This window comes from Nannobrachium achirus (genome assembly GCF_963921795.1).
Source record: "Nannobrachium achirus genome assembly, chromosome: 2".
Taxonomy (NCBI): domain Eukaryota; kingdom Metazoa; phylum Chordata; class Actinopteri; order Myctophiformes; family Myctophidae; genus Nannobrachium; species Nannobrachium achirus.
The window spans coordinates 72841898-72856644 of NC_137811.1; the positions used below are offsets into that span (position 1 = coordinate 72841898).

Genomic DNA, 14747 nt, shown 5'->3' on the forward strand with positions numbered 1-14747 from the left:
TTCAGACAATGCAGTGGTATATATACAATAACAGCAGAACAACAGAAAACAACACATCTAAAGATAAAATAATAATGGGGTAGGAAAGAAAGAGAGTGCAAAAGGCAAAAACGCAAAGAGGATGAAAAAAGCATCCTCAGCTGTACATGTGCATAAAGTTTGGTGTATTTTATACACCAATGGCATTATTTTCCCGTAGTATCTAGCTACTGTACTTTAACTTTTTGTAAACAACTTCACAGTGTGTTCTATTGTATGTGCAACAGGTTGGTATATTTAAAAACTTCACAGTATATATAGGCTATATGTACAGTATGTACAGTAGGTGCAGTTCAGCCTCACACAGTATCTATTTATGTACTGTAGGTGAGGCTCGAGCAGCATCATCTTTATCTTTATCTTTATATTTGTTGCCCGGTTGGGAATGACTCCCTCAGCTCTTAGCGTCAGAGCGGTGGCAGCATGCTGGATGGAGCATGCTTCAACAAGCAGCCGTTTGACGGCTAAAAGGATCCGCCAGACGAGCAGATCCCCTGACGGTCTGGACGAGAGCCGCCTCGTTGTCTCCCCCGGTGCGTGCGTGTGTGCGTGGCGTGCGCGTGTGTGTGCAAGCGTGTGTGTATGTGGACACTAATGGTCTCACAGCAGACCCCATAGGGAGGCAGGTAGGTGGTCTCAGGGGTGGAGGCCAATTTAAGGCCTGATTTAAACGTAGTCGTGCATGGTAGTCTGCTGGCACACGTAATGAATAGACTGCACTCTCTCCAGGTGCCAACGTGCGTCTTGTTAAATATTTATCGATATAAATAAATGAATGAATAAACTGGTGACTTCCCCTGCCCTGTTTGTTTCAGATGCTCCTCGTGTGAAGCCGGAGAAGAACCCGGTGTTTGTGAACCTGGGAGAAACGGCCGACCTGATCTGTGTAGCGGACGCTAACCCTGTGGTCTCTGGCATGTTTACATGGAGTAGACTGGTGAGAGCGCACGCAGGCACGCACGTACGCAGGCACGCACGCACCTGGCTTGCAGAGCTGTAAAGCCTCCTTGCTTATCGGTCTGGATTAAGAATGTCTGCTAAGTACCTGAATTGTCAATTGTAAATTGTAAAGTAAAACTAAGGACTATATTAAGTGGTGCATAGTGATCTATCAGGTTAATCTACCTGGCAACATAAAGCCATTAACACTTAGACTGCCATCATTTTGCCATAACTAATGTAGATTAACTGCCAAGGCTTTTTCCTATTTTATTGACCTGTTTTTTTATGGCAGCGTGTGCACATTGTGTGGGCGGCGGCGACTCCCGTTCACAGCTGAGAGGAGAAGGCATCAGGTGAAACGGAGTTTTTTTCGCTCACTCCCGTACTCTCCTCTCTCTTTGTGTCGTTCTCCCAGGGGGAGGAGCATGAAGGGGAGGAGGAGGAGGAGTTAGGGGAGGAGACTCAGGACGAGGAGGCGGGGCTGCTGACCATACATGGCGTGACCCGGGCCCACGCGGGGCGCTACCGCTGCACTGCCGACAACGGCCTGGCGCCCCCTAGCAGTGCGGAGGTGCAACTGGTCGTCTACTGTGAGTCATCTGTTTACACCCTGAAATACTCTGAGAACCAAATGGACCCTTACGGGTCTGTAACTCTGAGAGTGTACACATGGAACCAAATGGACCCTTACAGGTCTGTAACTCTGAGAGTGTACACATGGAACCAAATGGACCCTTACAGGTCTGTAACTCTGAGAGTGTACACATGGAACCAAATGGCCCTTACAGGTCTGTAACTCTGAGAGTGTACACATGGAACCAAATGGACCCTTACAGGTCTGTAACTCTGAGAGTGTACACATGGAACCAAATGGACCCTTACAGGTCTGTAACTCTGAGAGTGTACAAATGGAACCAAATGGACCCTTACAGGTCTGCAAATGGTTCCATTCATACAAAAGAGTTCAAATTGTGTCAGCTCATTTATTTCTTGCATCACTTACAGTTTAAACTGTTTATTGCGACCGTAGGTCGCATTTACTATCAAAACCTCCACGGGCTGTCTGTCAGTGAATCAGTGAGTCACACTTTTGCCCTGCTCATATCGCCGCAACCGTTGCCCCCATCCATGCCAAATTTTGCACACACACTCCTTACCTGCCAAACTACAACCTCCAAGGACCCCCGGAGCTCCAGGGACCCCCAGGTCCCTGGGGGACCCCCAGCTGTCACGTGACATGTCACACTTTTGCCCTGCTCATATCTCCACAACCGTTGCCCCCATCCATACCCCATTTTGCACACACACTCCTTACCTGCCAAACTACAACTTCCAAGGACCCCCGGAGCTTCAGGGACCCCCAGGTCCCTGGGGGACCCCCAGGTGTAAAAAATGACCAAATGTGCAAAAATGACCAAATGACCACCCCAACGGGGCTGCTCACGGGGAATTCCTGGGGACCACCCACTCCTGGTGCTCCAGAACGGATGCAAAAGTGGTGGCGCCCCCAGTGGAGGACCCCCTCCACTGCAGCTCACATAAAATGCCGTAACTCGGGCTAGGAGCGTCCGGGAGAGCCGGGGCCGGTACCTATTTGTCCGCCAAGGCAACACGGACACCCCACCCCTCTTTGTGTATACATGTGACCTACGGTCGCTTATCTCCCGATTAGGGAGTCTTACTGGTTATCTATCCTGTATGAGTGCTCTCGCCTTATTGGATTAACTTGTTATCCTGACCTGAAAATGTGTTTTCTCTTTAGCTAGAGAGAAAGGGAGACCCCGCCTACTTTAGTGTCCGGGTAGCTCAGTCTGTAGAGCTCTCGCCTTTAGACCACAAGGTCATGGGTTCCATCCCGGGCACCGCCAACTCAGCGTATGAGTATAGCACGACTTGTGTGCAGCGACTCGTGCGGCAAGTACTGGGAGCTGATGGTAGGTGTGGCGCTCCACCTCAGCAATACATCTCCCAGGGGTCTAGAGCATTGTAACGGGATCAGACTCCCGCATGTTACCAGCTGATACCGACCATAAGCCACCCTCAACCTGCTAACCATGGACAGTGCGAAGCCATTGGTTTCTATGCAGCGCAACTGACGTATTTTGGGTCCATGGCATGGGTGGCGCCATCATAGATTGAAATGCGACCAGAGGAGGCTATTGGCTGCCAACGGTCACGTGCAACCGCAGAGATACATAGGAGAATGTGGTCGGAGCCTCCCGAAATACAGCACACGAAGGAGAACACAGCCGGCTGGTATCAGTTTAGTTGGCCACGCCCCCTGCAACTTTATCATCAATTTTAACATATATGGGACCTTATTTTCACAAAACGCATATCATCGTGATTGAAAGGCATTTTTAACTAGCGATGGGAACCATAAAGTATTTATGAAAATGTTAATTAAGGTTAGAAAACGAAAGGGGAAAATGAATGGGGTCCAATGGAGAACAATTCTTTTTGCGATCGGCCCGGGGGGGGAAACAGCGCAACTAGCGGCCAATCATAGGAAGTTTTAGTTCCGTATTGGAATCATTTTAAATCGGCGGAACTATGCCCCTGCTACTAACACATTATTTTAACAGTAAAATGTCACTTCTATCACCTTTAAATCCCTGTGTGCCTGGGTGCCCCCCCCCCCCCCCCCCCCCCATCCCTTGCCCTCCAGTCCAGCCGGTGCTCCAGAAGGGTGCCCAGTGGAGGAAGGTGGCGAGCAGAGGAGACGGGACGGGCACCACAGAGATGATGTGCCAGGCCGAGGGGGCACCCAGGGTCAGCTTCTCCTGGGCCAAGAACGGAGTTACCATGGACTTCAGCAACCCCAGGTCTCTACCCTTACCCGTACCCTAACCCTAACCCCAGGTCTGTACCCTTACCCGTACCCTAACCCTAACCCCAGGTCTGTACCCTAAATCTAAACCAGGGGTGGGCAACTTTGATGATGGCGAGGGCCACTATATTTTCACCCGGGTGGGGGACGCTGTCATCTCTGTCAGGCGCGTAGCGTGTTACTTTAACAATAACCCGACACGTTATAAGTTATCTTGAGTATGACAGTAGTTCGGGTTTTAATGTTAAAGTAAAGGCGAATTACAAATGTATTACATTTTTGGCTGTTATAAATAAACAGTTATGTCTGCATTTTCTAAGTTATGTCTGCATTTTCTAGTAGTGAACAAAACAAGACAGTATACTTCTATCTTTTCAAAGTGTGTTGTGAGCCGTTTTCACTAATTCTAATTTCTCTTTTGTACCATGCCAACCCATTAAAAAACACCCAGCACAGAAGATAAATAAAATGAGAGGCCTTTCACAGTACAAGTGTCAAGTGCAGGCTTCAACAGTTTATTTTATTTTATATATATATATATATATATATATATATATATGCGTGTGTGTTGTTAAGATGGGCGTCTCTAGCGAGTATAGGGGCGTCTCCACTGGCCGAAGTGCGCCGCTGTTTTGATACACGCGTGGTAAAGTATGTGCCTGGACCACTGACCAGTGATCGTCTCAGACGGCACCGTTTCTGTTAAAAATTGTGTCTCATTGGTGGTTTATGGACAGTTTCCTAATCTGACTACCAGTAACATCATCAACGGGGATTCCACACTAAACTACAGCCTTCCTCTTCATGGAAAGTTACAATAACATGCTGAAATTAGAAGCCATCTTTCTTGCATTCATAAAATCAAATAAAAAGTTCACAGAGTACATTTTGTTGCACTTTATTTGAGTGTTCATTTTTTAGTGTTGTATCCTACTGACTCCCCTGCCAGTGAGAACGATAGGGTGTTTGTCCTACTCCTGAGTCCCACCCAACACTCCCTGCTGACAGGTGCCAAAAGTAAATGCAGGCTGTGAACCAGCCTGTAGGAGTACATGCAATGACCAGTATCACACTGCTCCGCACTTGGCTTCCCTTTTCTTTTTTTCTTTTCTTTTTTTTTTTTTTGGGGGGGGGGGGGGGGGGGGGGGGGCATTTCAATACAGCAATGTATTGATATAAATTTGAGTTGATCTCTCTCCATGTTCTGTGACACTATGACCTCATATTGTCACTGCCGGGTGGAAACCTTTTAGTCCAAAATGGTTACTTCAGGTAAAAAAAAAAAAAAAGGATGTCGTAATTTAGTCTTCTGCTCTCGCAAAACTATCCACCTGTTTCCGCGGGAGTTTACTGGAGATTATTTGGACCACACTTCCGGTTTAACAGCAGACATACAAGCTCACGTTGCGTCGCAGATGCAACCCGTTGTGAGCTTGTAGATCACACTCGGCTGCGACGCCGGAAGCTCCGTCCAACTGATGCGCAATGCACGATGGGAAGTTGGAAACTTGTGGATAAACACTAGTTAGTTTGTCCACTACTGTTGCTGTTCTTAGTCATGGCTGCCAGTTCCCAACTGATGTCATGTGGGAGTCCCGACTGCTCCACACTGTACTGAATAACTGCTAGCTTGCATAAGGACTTCAGACTAGGACTCAAGTCTAAGATGTACAGGGCATGGGGTTTGGGGTATCCTCCAAAGAGGATGATACGATCTCCCACCATGCAACAGCACATCACACTCATCCTATCCGGGCCTTTTCCCTTGGGCTCAACCTTCTTCCAGGTGAGAGTTTCTGGATTGAATTTCCACAGATCATTTAAGCTCTGGTTCCCATTCAAGCCACCAAATATGTACAACTCTCCATTGTAGATAAAGGCTGAATGACCCCTGCGTCGTTCTGGAAGGAGCTGTGCTGAAGGAGTGCTCAGCCAGCTGTTAGTCTCTGGGTCAAACACTCTGATGCATTCATCTTGGCCCCCGCAGCCCCCAAATACAAACATCTTTGTCCCGATGATGGTGGCAGAGTGCCATGCTGAAACAGGTGCTGTTGGGCCTCTGGTGTTAATTAAAGACCAGACCATTATTGTGGTGTCCAACTTGTAGATGTCATTGGTGTAATATCCAGACATCTGGTCGATGTATCCTCCATGGACATACATGAGCTTCCCAGAGACACAGGCTGAGTGACCCCACCTCTCCTCTGGAACAGTCCCTGACACCTTGGGCTTCAACCACCTGTGGGTGTCAACGTCAAATGCATAAAGAATGTTGCATTGTGGGGTACCTCCCCAGAGGTAAATGATATATTGTATCAGTACAGCTGTGTGGTCCCGGCGCCTGGAGGGAACCTCTCCTCTTCCATTTGTCACTGGGGACAACTTCCTCCAGCATAAGGACACTGTGTTGAAGACGTGCACATCAATCGGATCACTGTCATTCAATCGGATACTGTACCTTCCAAAGAAGTAAATCTTGGGTCCCACAGGAACAGCAGCATTGTAAACATATCTTGGTCCTTCCTTCAGACATATGGTCCACCTCATCATTTCCCAAACAGACAGCGATGAATAAAAGAAGACTCCTACAAGTGTTGTTGAATACAGTTATATTGTGTGTTTTGACACATTGGTACCTTCCAATTACTGATGTCATGTTGACGACATCGGTCTTGTCCAATTATGGAGTTCCACCCAGCCTGGCGGAGATGTGCACTCAACTGAGCACATATTTTAGTTAGTTAATTCAACATTTTACTTTTACATATGTCATTTTATGCTATCATTTATCAATTTGATGGTGCCCATGGCAACCCGCCATTATACCTACCTTCGGAGGTCCTGGTGAAGAAAGTAATCAGAGTAAATGTAATCCAAGTATCTCCTGTTTATTTCACGATAATCTTTTCTTTCGGTCAGGACCGCTTGTTAACAATCCTGGGCCACAGCGGTTGTTTAATGGCCAGTAGAAAAGGCTGCGTTTTGAACGTGAAAGTGATTTACAAATTCTGAACTATTAGAATCAGGAAATCAGTGGTTATCTATGTTGCTCAAACTTAAAGAGGCACCATCTTGCTTTTAAAAATATATATTTGATATAAATATTGGTCCATAATACGGTTTTATACAGGTTTTAGCCTAAACAACCACTCAGATATTGAAATTTCATATTCTGTCTGTCTCTAATTCGAAGCCATTTCAGAAGCAATACCAAAAAATGCCCTTTGTTGGCAACGGGGCGCTCTTTGGGCTAAAATTGGAATGATACAGAGAATATTCGAGAACCCAGATGAGAACCATGTAGAGTCAAGCGTAATCTTCTCTGTATCGTTCCAATTTTAGCACCACTTTACCTCATGGTTCCACCTCATAGTATATATAGTCTCAATAGAATATAGCTTCCCTAGTGGACATCAAAGAAATGCAAGGAGCTCTTTAATTATTGGCCGAGTGAGAACTCCGGGTGCCTTGTTGTTCCATTGGAAAAACAAGTTGGAAAAGGAGAGAATCATTCTGTCCTTGACAATAATAAGCAATCTACCGAGGATTTTTAGGTCTATTAGTCGTCTAATAGACGTATATGCCTCCTAGACGTCGTGTCTAAAATGATGTAAAAATGTTTTTTAGACGACTATATTAGTGGAGGAAAAAATAGGCCAGAAGTTGACCATACCCCTACCCGGGGTAGAACAAAACGCGACATAGTTTTTTCATATCTTTAGGATGTCCCTTTCATGAAATGGATTGTCCCGAGTTTTGCTTTTACTGCAAAAGTCATGAAATTGATCCATGAAGGGACTCACCACATAGGCAAAAAAAAAAAACGCCTATCCTGAAAGATGGAGTTCTAAGTCAAACCTTTGTCATTTTCTACCTGCTGTTTGTTTTTACCTCATACTTGCACAGATGGTCTACAGGTAGTGTCCCTACATCCCAAAACATAAGGACTTTCTATAGGCGGAAATGACATTCCTAAGGAAAATTCCCCTGTAATCCTTCTTTAAGGGGTAGTACAAACCATGAAAATGTTTTTTCATAACTTTTACTTGTCCTCTTCATGAAATGGATGGTCAGTAGTTTTGCTTTTACTGCAAAAGTCATGAAATTGATCCATGAAGGGACTCACCATATAGGCAAAAAACGCCTACCCTGAAAGATGGAGTTCCAAGTCAATCCTTTGTAATTTTCTATTGATGGTTGTTTTTACCTCATACTTGCACAGATGGTCTACATGTAGCGTCCTTATATCCCAAAATAATCAGAATGCAAAAAAGTGATTTACCAAGAAAGTGCAGAAATATCCCCACAAGTTAATCATACACCATTTCCACTTACTGGTAGGCAGTGTTGGGCAAGTTACTGAAAAATAGTAACTAATTACCGTTACTAGTTACTTCATTTCAAAAGTTACTCAGTTACTTTACTGATTACTCACACCAAAAAGTAATGCGTTACTGTGAAAAGTAATGACCTTATAGCCTGGTTAAACTTTATAGCTTGTAACCCGAAAGAGAAATTAGACACTTACGCCCTTTTTGCGCCAAGCCCTCGATTTGTGAATACTTCTAATTAGCACCATTGGATTTCCTGACCCTAAAAATGTTGATTTAGCCACTAGAATCATGATCCTACCTAATCTAGAACTCGAGATATTGAAAAACAAATATTCAAAGGTCGCCATTTTTCAATGTCCAAGATGACCACCATATTGGCTTCAGAGCAAATGGAATCATGAATTTTCTGATTTGTTACACTCTGAAGTTTCCAAAAATATATAGTTTTCCTAATCTCCAGAAAATGTGAACGAAAATACAAATAGAACTGGACTATAATGTTAACTTTATGAACCTAAATACAAAAACAATGGACATAAAAAAAAAATACATTTTAATACTACTATACTAGACTAGTCATTAAGCTACTAATATAGACTGACGGAATTAATAAAGCAGGTCATGGTTGTAATTGTAACAGCTGAAATCAATAATATATCAGTATTCTGGTATTAACCAGTGGGCCGCATTAAGTGAAGGTGGGGGCTGCATGTGGCCCCCGGGCCGCTAGTTGCCCATGTATGATCTAAACCATGGACTTCAACAGACCTAGGTCTCTACCCTTACCCGTACCCTGAACCTAACCCCAGGTCTGTACCCTAAATCTAAACCATGGACATCACCAACCTCAGGTCTGTACCCTAACCCTAAATCTGACCCTAACCCTAATTAGGCCTAAGACCGATTTGAAAAAAAAAAAAAGCCTTAAAGACACCTTTGGCTTTCAAAGAAAAAAAAACTGAAACATTTTCATATTTTTTTCTAAACATACTGTAATACATACTGTACGTGTACCTGTCCATAATGGACTAAACCAACCCTAGGTCTGGGAAAAATGCAGCTTCGGGGTTTGACTTTTCATTTAGATCGGTGTTTTTTTCAACCTTTTCTCATATCAATCACCATTATTGATCTATTGGGCATTGGAGCCATGGAGCCACCGTTTGATGAGATTTATTTTGTTGTCATTGGATAAGATTTTTTCCACAATTCCTCAGTGTATTGATGTTGGTGCCATAGGAGAGATAACAGGCAAACCTTGATCAAAATAACAATTCTTCTACATTCTCTATAGACATCTTGTAAACTAAAGGGGATTACAACTCCTTGTCAACATTGAACTATAAGTCATTTATATACTGATATGTGATCAGTGACATCAAGAAGGTGTACTCTAAAGAGAAAAGCAAGAGTGAAGAAATTGGTCTTGAGCATAGACTGTAAAAAATATGGACGGTTGGAACCCCCAAAATGTTTTTTTTTTTTTTTTTTTGCCTTTGTATGGGTGTCGCCATCATGGTACCCATTACTACCCAATAATGCTATTGGCTGCCAACGGTCACGTGCAACCGCAGGGATACATGGGACATTGTCTTGAGCTTGCCGAAAATAAAGCACACGAAGAATCATCATCACAAGCCTGTGATCACAAGCCCCTCCTACAGCATAACCTGCTATGGGGCTTTTAAGCCGTGACATCATTTTGTAGGCAGAGGAGAACTCTGCCCCCAGAGCATTTTCTGTCCCTCGCTATTTCAACAGATCCGAGACAAAAATAACGACTAAAGTATAATTCTAACACTTTCCTTTCAACAACAAAGAGAAGAAAAATGTGTAAATAGTAAAAATAGTAAAAAGATTCATGGAAACTGGGGCAGAAATTCTCCTCTGCCTACAAAATGATGTCATACTTAACAGCCCCATAACATCAAGTATAACATAAATTGGACAATATTTTCACCAAACGCATATCATGGTGATTGAAACGAGGCTGTAAACTAGTAACAGGAACCATAAAGTAGTTATGACAATGTTTATTAAGTAAGAAGTGTGTGTGTGTGTGCGCGTGCGCGTGCGCGTGCGCACGTGTGCGTGTGTGCGTGTGTGCGTGTGTGCGTGTGTGTGTGTGTGTGTGTGTGTGTGTGTGTGTAGGTACAGTGAGAGGACCCTCAGGGAGGGATGGTACCACACCAGTACTCTAACGGTGCAGAACGTCAGCTCCTCTCTGGACTACGCCGTGTTCACCTGCACCGCACGCAACGCCCTGGGAGAAGACAGACTGGACGTCATGCTAGTCAGCACCAGTACGTTCTGTCTGTCTGTCTGTCTGTCTGTCTGTCTGTCTGTCTGTCTGTCTGTCTGTGTGATGCCACCGGTTCTTTTCAGTCCGCGACCCCCAAAATAATAATATTTTAACTGGGGACCCCCCCACCCTGACAGGGCACTAAGAGTTGACACATTACATTTTGTATAACACGGTTCTATTGTGAAAATAGCCGATCTACATGTTCACAATGAGGCATCGTGAACATGTAGATCTGCTATTTTCACAATTTATGTCTCTAATATTTGACAATTTGGCCAATGTTTAATTTGTCATTTTAGAGGTATTACAAAGTCCTTATATTGTCACTTTAGAAACCTCTATACACTTAAACGTTATATGTTGGCTTGTTTACTCTTGAGTGAAAAAACAACGTTGCACATTAAGTTAATCACACTTTTAGGACCTACCTAATAAACTCCTTGATGCGGAGTAGTTTTGCTTTTGAAAAATGTGTTTGGTATATGCATCTTTTAGTCCAACTTTTAGCGACTGGCAAGACTACACGAGGCTACTCAAGCATTTTAATAGGGATTGGGGATACAAACGGGGGGAACCAAATCAAAGCAACGCCGATTCTTCCAGTGGTTTCCGCGCTCTAGGCGGAAACCAAACGGCCTGTTGTGAACGAACACCAGCCTTTCTCTCAGAAAGACTGGTAGGCGAGGTTAGTATCCATGCATGCGCACACCAGAAATATAGTCATAGGGGATGAGGTAGAAACTGTAGAAGAACCAAGCATTTGTTTTGCACAAAAAACATTCCTTCGGCTAAAATTGTCCCCACAAAACTATGGTTTAGTGATGTCATCACTTTTCACACTTTTGTGGGGTCCTCTTTTATCCCAAAGAATGTTTTTTGTGCAAAATAAAATTAAATGCTTGCAATGGATTCAGAATCATGAAAAAAGTAAAACCCTAGTTTGACTTTGACCCCTCACATGCTACTTAAAGCAGATTTATTTTTTGTATTTTCTTATGGGTTAATTGGACCCAAACTTTCAGCAGCTGTCAAAAATTCCCCTAGGGATTTTGAATTTCAAACTTTGTTAGATGCGTTCCTAGACAGCTTTACAAACACATTGATGAAAACACTTCTTCTTATTCCCAGATTTGACATTATTCTGATAATATTCTATATAGGATCACAGGTCAACCATGAAGCTATCATCAGTCTGAACAATATACTATCAAAAATAACAATCAGTACATTGAAACTACAGGATTACATAAATGAACCTTGGCATCTGTCCAAGCATGAAAGCCGCCTTAGCAGCCTACAGATCAGAGGTTGAAGGTCACCCGCCCACGACTCACACAGTCTGATTATTATTTCTGAATTAATAATAACTTTAGAGAATATCTTCCAACATTAAGTTACACTGACATCACCTGCATAAATCACTCTGCCTGTTTCTTTGTTTTGTTGTTTGCTGCATGTGAGAGTTCATCTGTAATGTATAACACATTTAGGCCTTAAAAATACCCAATAACGTCTTCTCAATCGGTTTTGTGGAAAACCTATGTTTCTATGATCAGCGGTGCTCAAACTTTTTAATGTCAGGAACCCCTAGAAATATAAGCATTTGACCGCCGACCCCCAGAAGCAAAGATTTACCAAAGTTTGCTTTACAAATATTAAAGATTTTTCAAAAATAGCAGATATCTGCTATTTTTCAATAGTTAAAGCATAAAATAATGGTTAAATGAGTAGTTCACTCCAAAATGACCTTTTTTCTAATGATTAGTCACGCCTTGGAGACTTGAGTTCAATATTATTATTATTATTATTATATTTTTTGTCGCATTCCTAAGATAATAATTTTATTTCAATAAATGTAGGCCTATCCCCATTGATTCTGGATGGGGACCCAAATGCATTTGGGTCCCCATCCAGAATCAATGCATGGGGGCAAATTTACTATAGTAAATGTTTTGCCTTAAAGGAATGCGTCAAATACAAAAAAAAATATTATTGAACTCAAGTCTCCATGGCTAATTTCTAATGACTAATCATTAGAAAACTACTCCTTTAAAATAATAATGCGTAATAAAGCGTTCTCGGTTTAAATGGGATAAAATCTAATCTCTATAAACTATACTGTATACTGTACACATCTAGGATGAATTACAGATGATCAGGGTCACAGAGTTGGAGGTCAATCATGTACATCACATATCATGATAATAGCCTGGAAAAAATAATACAAATCAGTTTGTTTTTGAGCGGTGGTCACAACGCTCCTATACGTGGCCCTGTGTGTGGGTATGTCTGTCTGTCTGCGTGTCTGTCTGTCTGTCTGTCTGTCTGTCTGTCTGTCTGTCTGTCTGTAGCCTGCAGTAACCTTTTCTGACCACACATGTTAAGGGAGGGGCGCTGTTGTTCAGGCCAGGCCAGACCAGGCACACACACACACACACACACACACACACACACACACACACACGCACACACACACACACACACACACACACACACACACACACACACACAGGGGGGAAGGGGGGGGGGGGGGGGGGGAACCACCGCTCAGTTCACACGGGTGTGATTTTTCTTTCTTTCTTTCCTCCCTGGGGTCCTAATTTGGCTGCATGTCAAACGATGTGCGTTGGCACCCACCGCCTCACCTCTTACCCACAATGCACCTTGACAAGAAGAGCGTAGGAAGTGTGTTTGACAGCCAGCACGCTGTCAAACAATCAGTGTTTATTTAACTTATTTCAAATGGAACCAAATGGACCCTTACGGGTAGGGATGGAGCACGTTAACTTTGTATTGATAAAGAGCAACGCATCGATCCTGCTTATTGAGCCTGGCTTTTATCGAGCCCACTATGGAGCGTTTTCTAATACAATAAGTGTTAAATGGCTTTATATTATGGATATTACTGTAATAATGTCTTGATCGCCTCTTGTTCTTGATTGTTTAAACATGACATCATGGGCCGCTATGCTCGATAACAAGCTTGATAAGCCCAAAGCTTATTGATACAGGGTACTCAATACATTTGTTATCGTGTTGTAACAGGCTCGGTTTCGAACTCCATCCCTTCTTATATGGGTCTGTAACTCTGAGAGTGTACAAATGAAACCAAATGGACCCTTACGGGTCTGTAACTCTGAGAGTGTACAAATGAAACCAAATGGACCCTTACGGGTCTGTGACTCTGAGAGTGTACACATGGAACCAAATGGACCCTTACGGGTCTGTGACTCTGAAAGTGTACACATGGAACCAAATGGACCCTTACGGGTCTGTGACTCTGAGAGTGTACACATGGAACCAAATGGACCCTTACGGGTCTGTGACTCTGAAAGTGTACACATGGAACCAAATGGACCCTTACGGGTCTGTGACTCTGAGAGTGTACTAATGGAACCAAATGGACCCTTACGGGTCTGTAACTCTGAGAGTGTACAAATGGAACCAAATGGACCCTTACGGGTCTGTAACTCTGAGAGTGTACAAATGGAACCAAATGGTAACTCTGAGAGTGTACAAATGGAACCAAATAGACCCTTACGGGTCTGTGACTCTGAGAGTGTACAAATGGAACCAAATGGACCCTTACGGGTCTGTAACTCTGAGAGTGTATATATGGAGATGGTGATTAAACAAATTAAAGCAGGGGTCTTCAACGTTAGTTGAGAGAGAGATGAATCAGGGACCCCCACAACCTTTTCATAGATTCCTTAGTTTCATCGTTTGACAGCACATTATCAGTGTATTTTGGATTCATGTCAATTTGTGTTTTCAGATATTTAACCACTTGAACCATCAACACTTAATAATCTTGACCTTTCACTCTGTACTTAGTCTGCTCTTTTTCCCCTCTACACCAAACCTCTTTGCCAAAAATAGCCGATCTACAAGCTCTCAACGCCTCGCAGCAAGAGTCGTTGTGAGCTTGTAGATCTGCTCTTTTTGGCTCTCAGACGTTAGGGTTCAATAAATTATATTAACCACTATATGTGACGCTATCACACAAAGATTTGGAGGACCCCCTGTAGTAACTCTGAGGACCACCTAGGGGTCCCGGACCCCCTGTTGAAGACACTTGAATTAAATGAATATTGGAATATGAAGCGATGACAACCAACCAGGGAACTGGAACACTAGCCTATCAAATTTAAGCTGGAAGCAAATGGGTACTCTCTCCTGATTGGCTGAAATTGGCAACCCAATAACGTTGGCAACCCAAAAACGTTTTATTAAAGGGGTGGTACAGAGACATGGACAGCCCTGTTACTGAACACACAGAGTGCATTTTGATTCAAGC

At 43.4% G+C, this 14747-nt stretch overlaps 1 protein-coding gene across 1 annotated transcript in view; it reads left to right on the forward strand.

The window, feature by feature from the left end:
* The window catches only part of nphs1 (NPHS1 adhesion molecule, nephrin), a gene marked incomplete at both ends in the record, with an annotated part of 157936 nt that overhangs the window by 99063 nt on the left and 44126 nt on the right, over positions 1-14747 (forward strand). Inside the window, 4 exons of the mRNA XM_080744253.1 lie at positions 855-976; positions 1412-1571; positions 3650-3806; positions 10297-10448. Of these exons, the coding sequence (XP_080600379.1) occupies positions 855-976; positions 1412-1571; positions 3650-3806; positions 10297-10448 (591 nt within the window). The remainder of the gene's footprint in view (positions 1-854; positions 977-1411; positions 1572-3649; positions 3807-10296; positions 10449-14747) is intronic.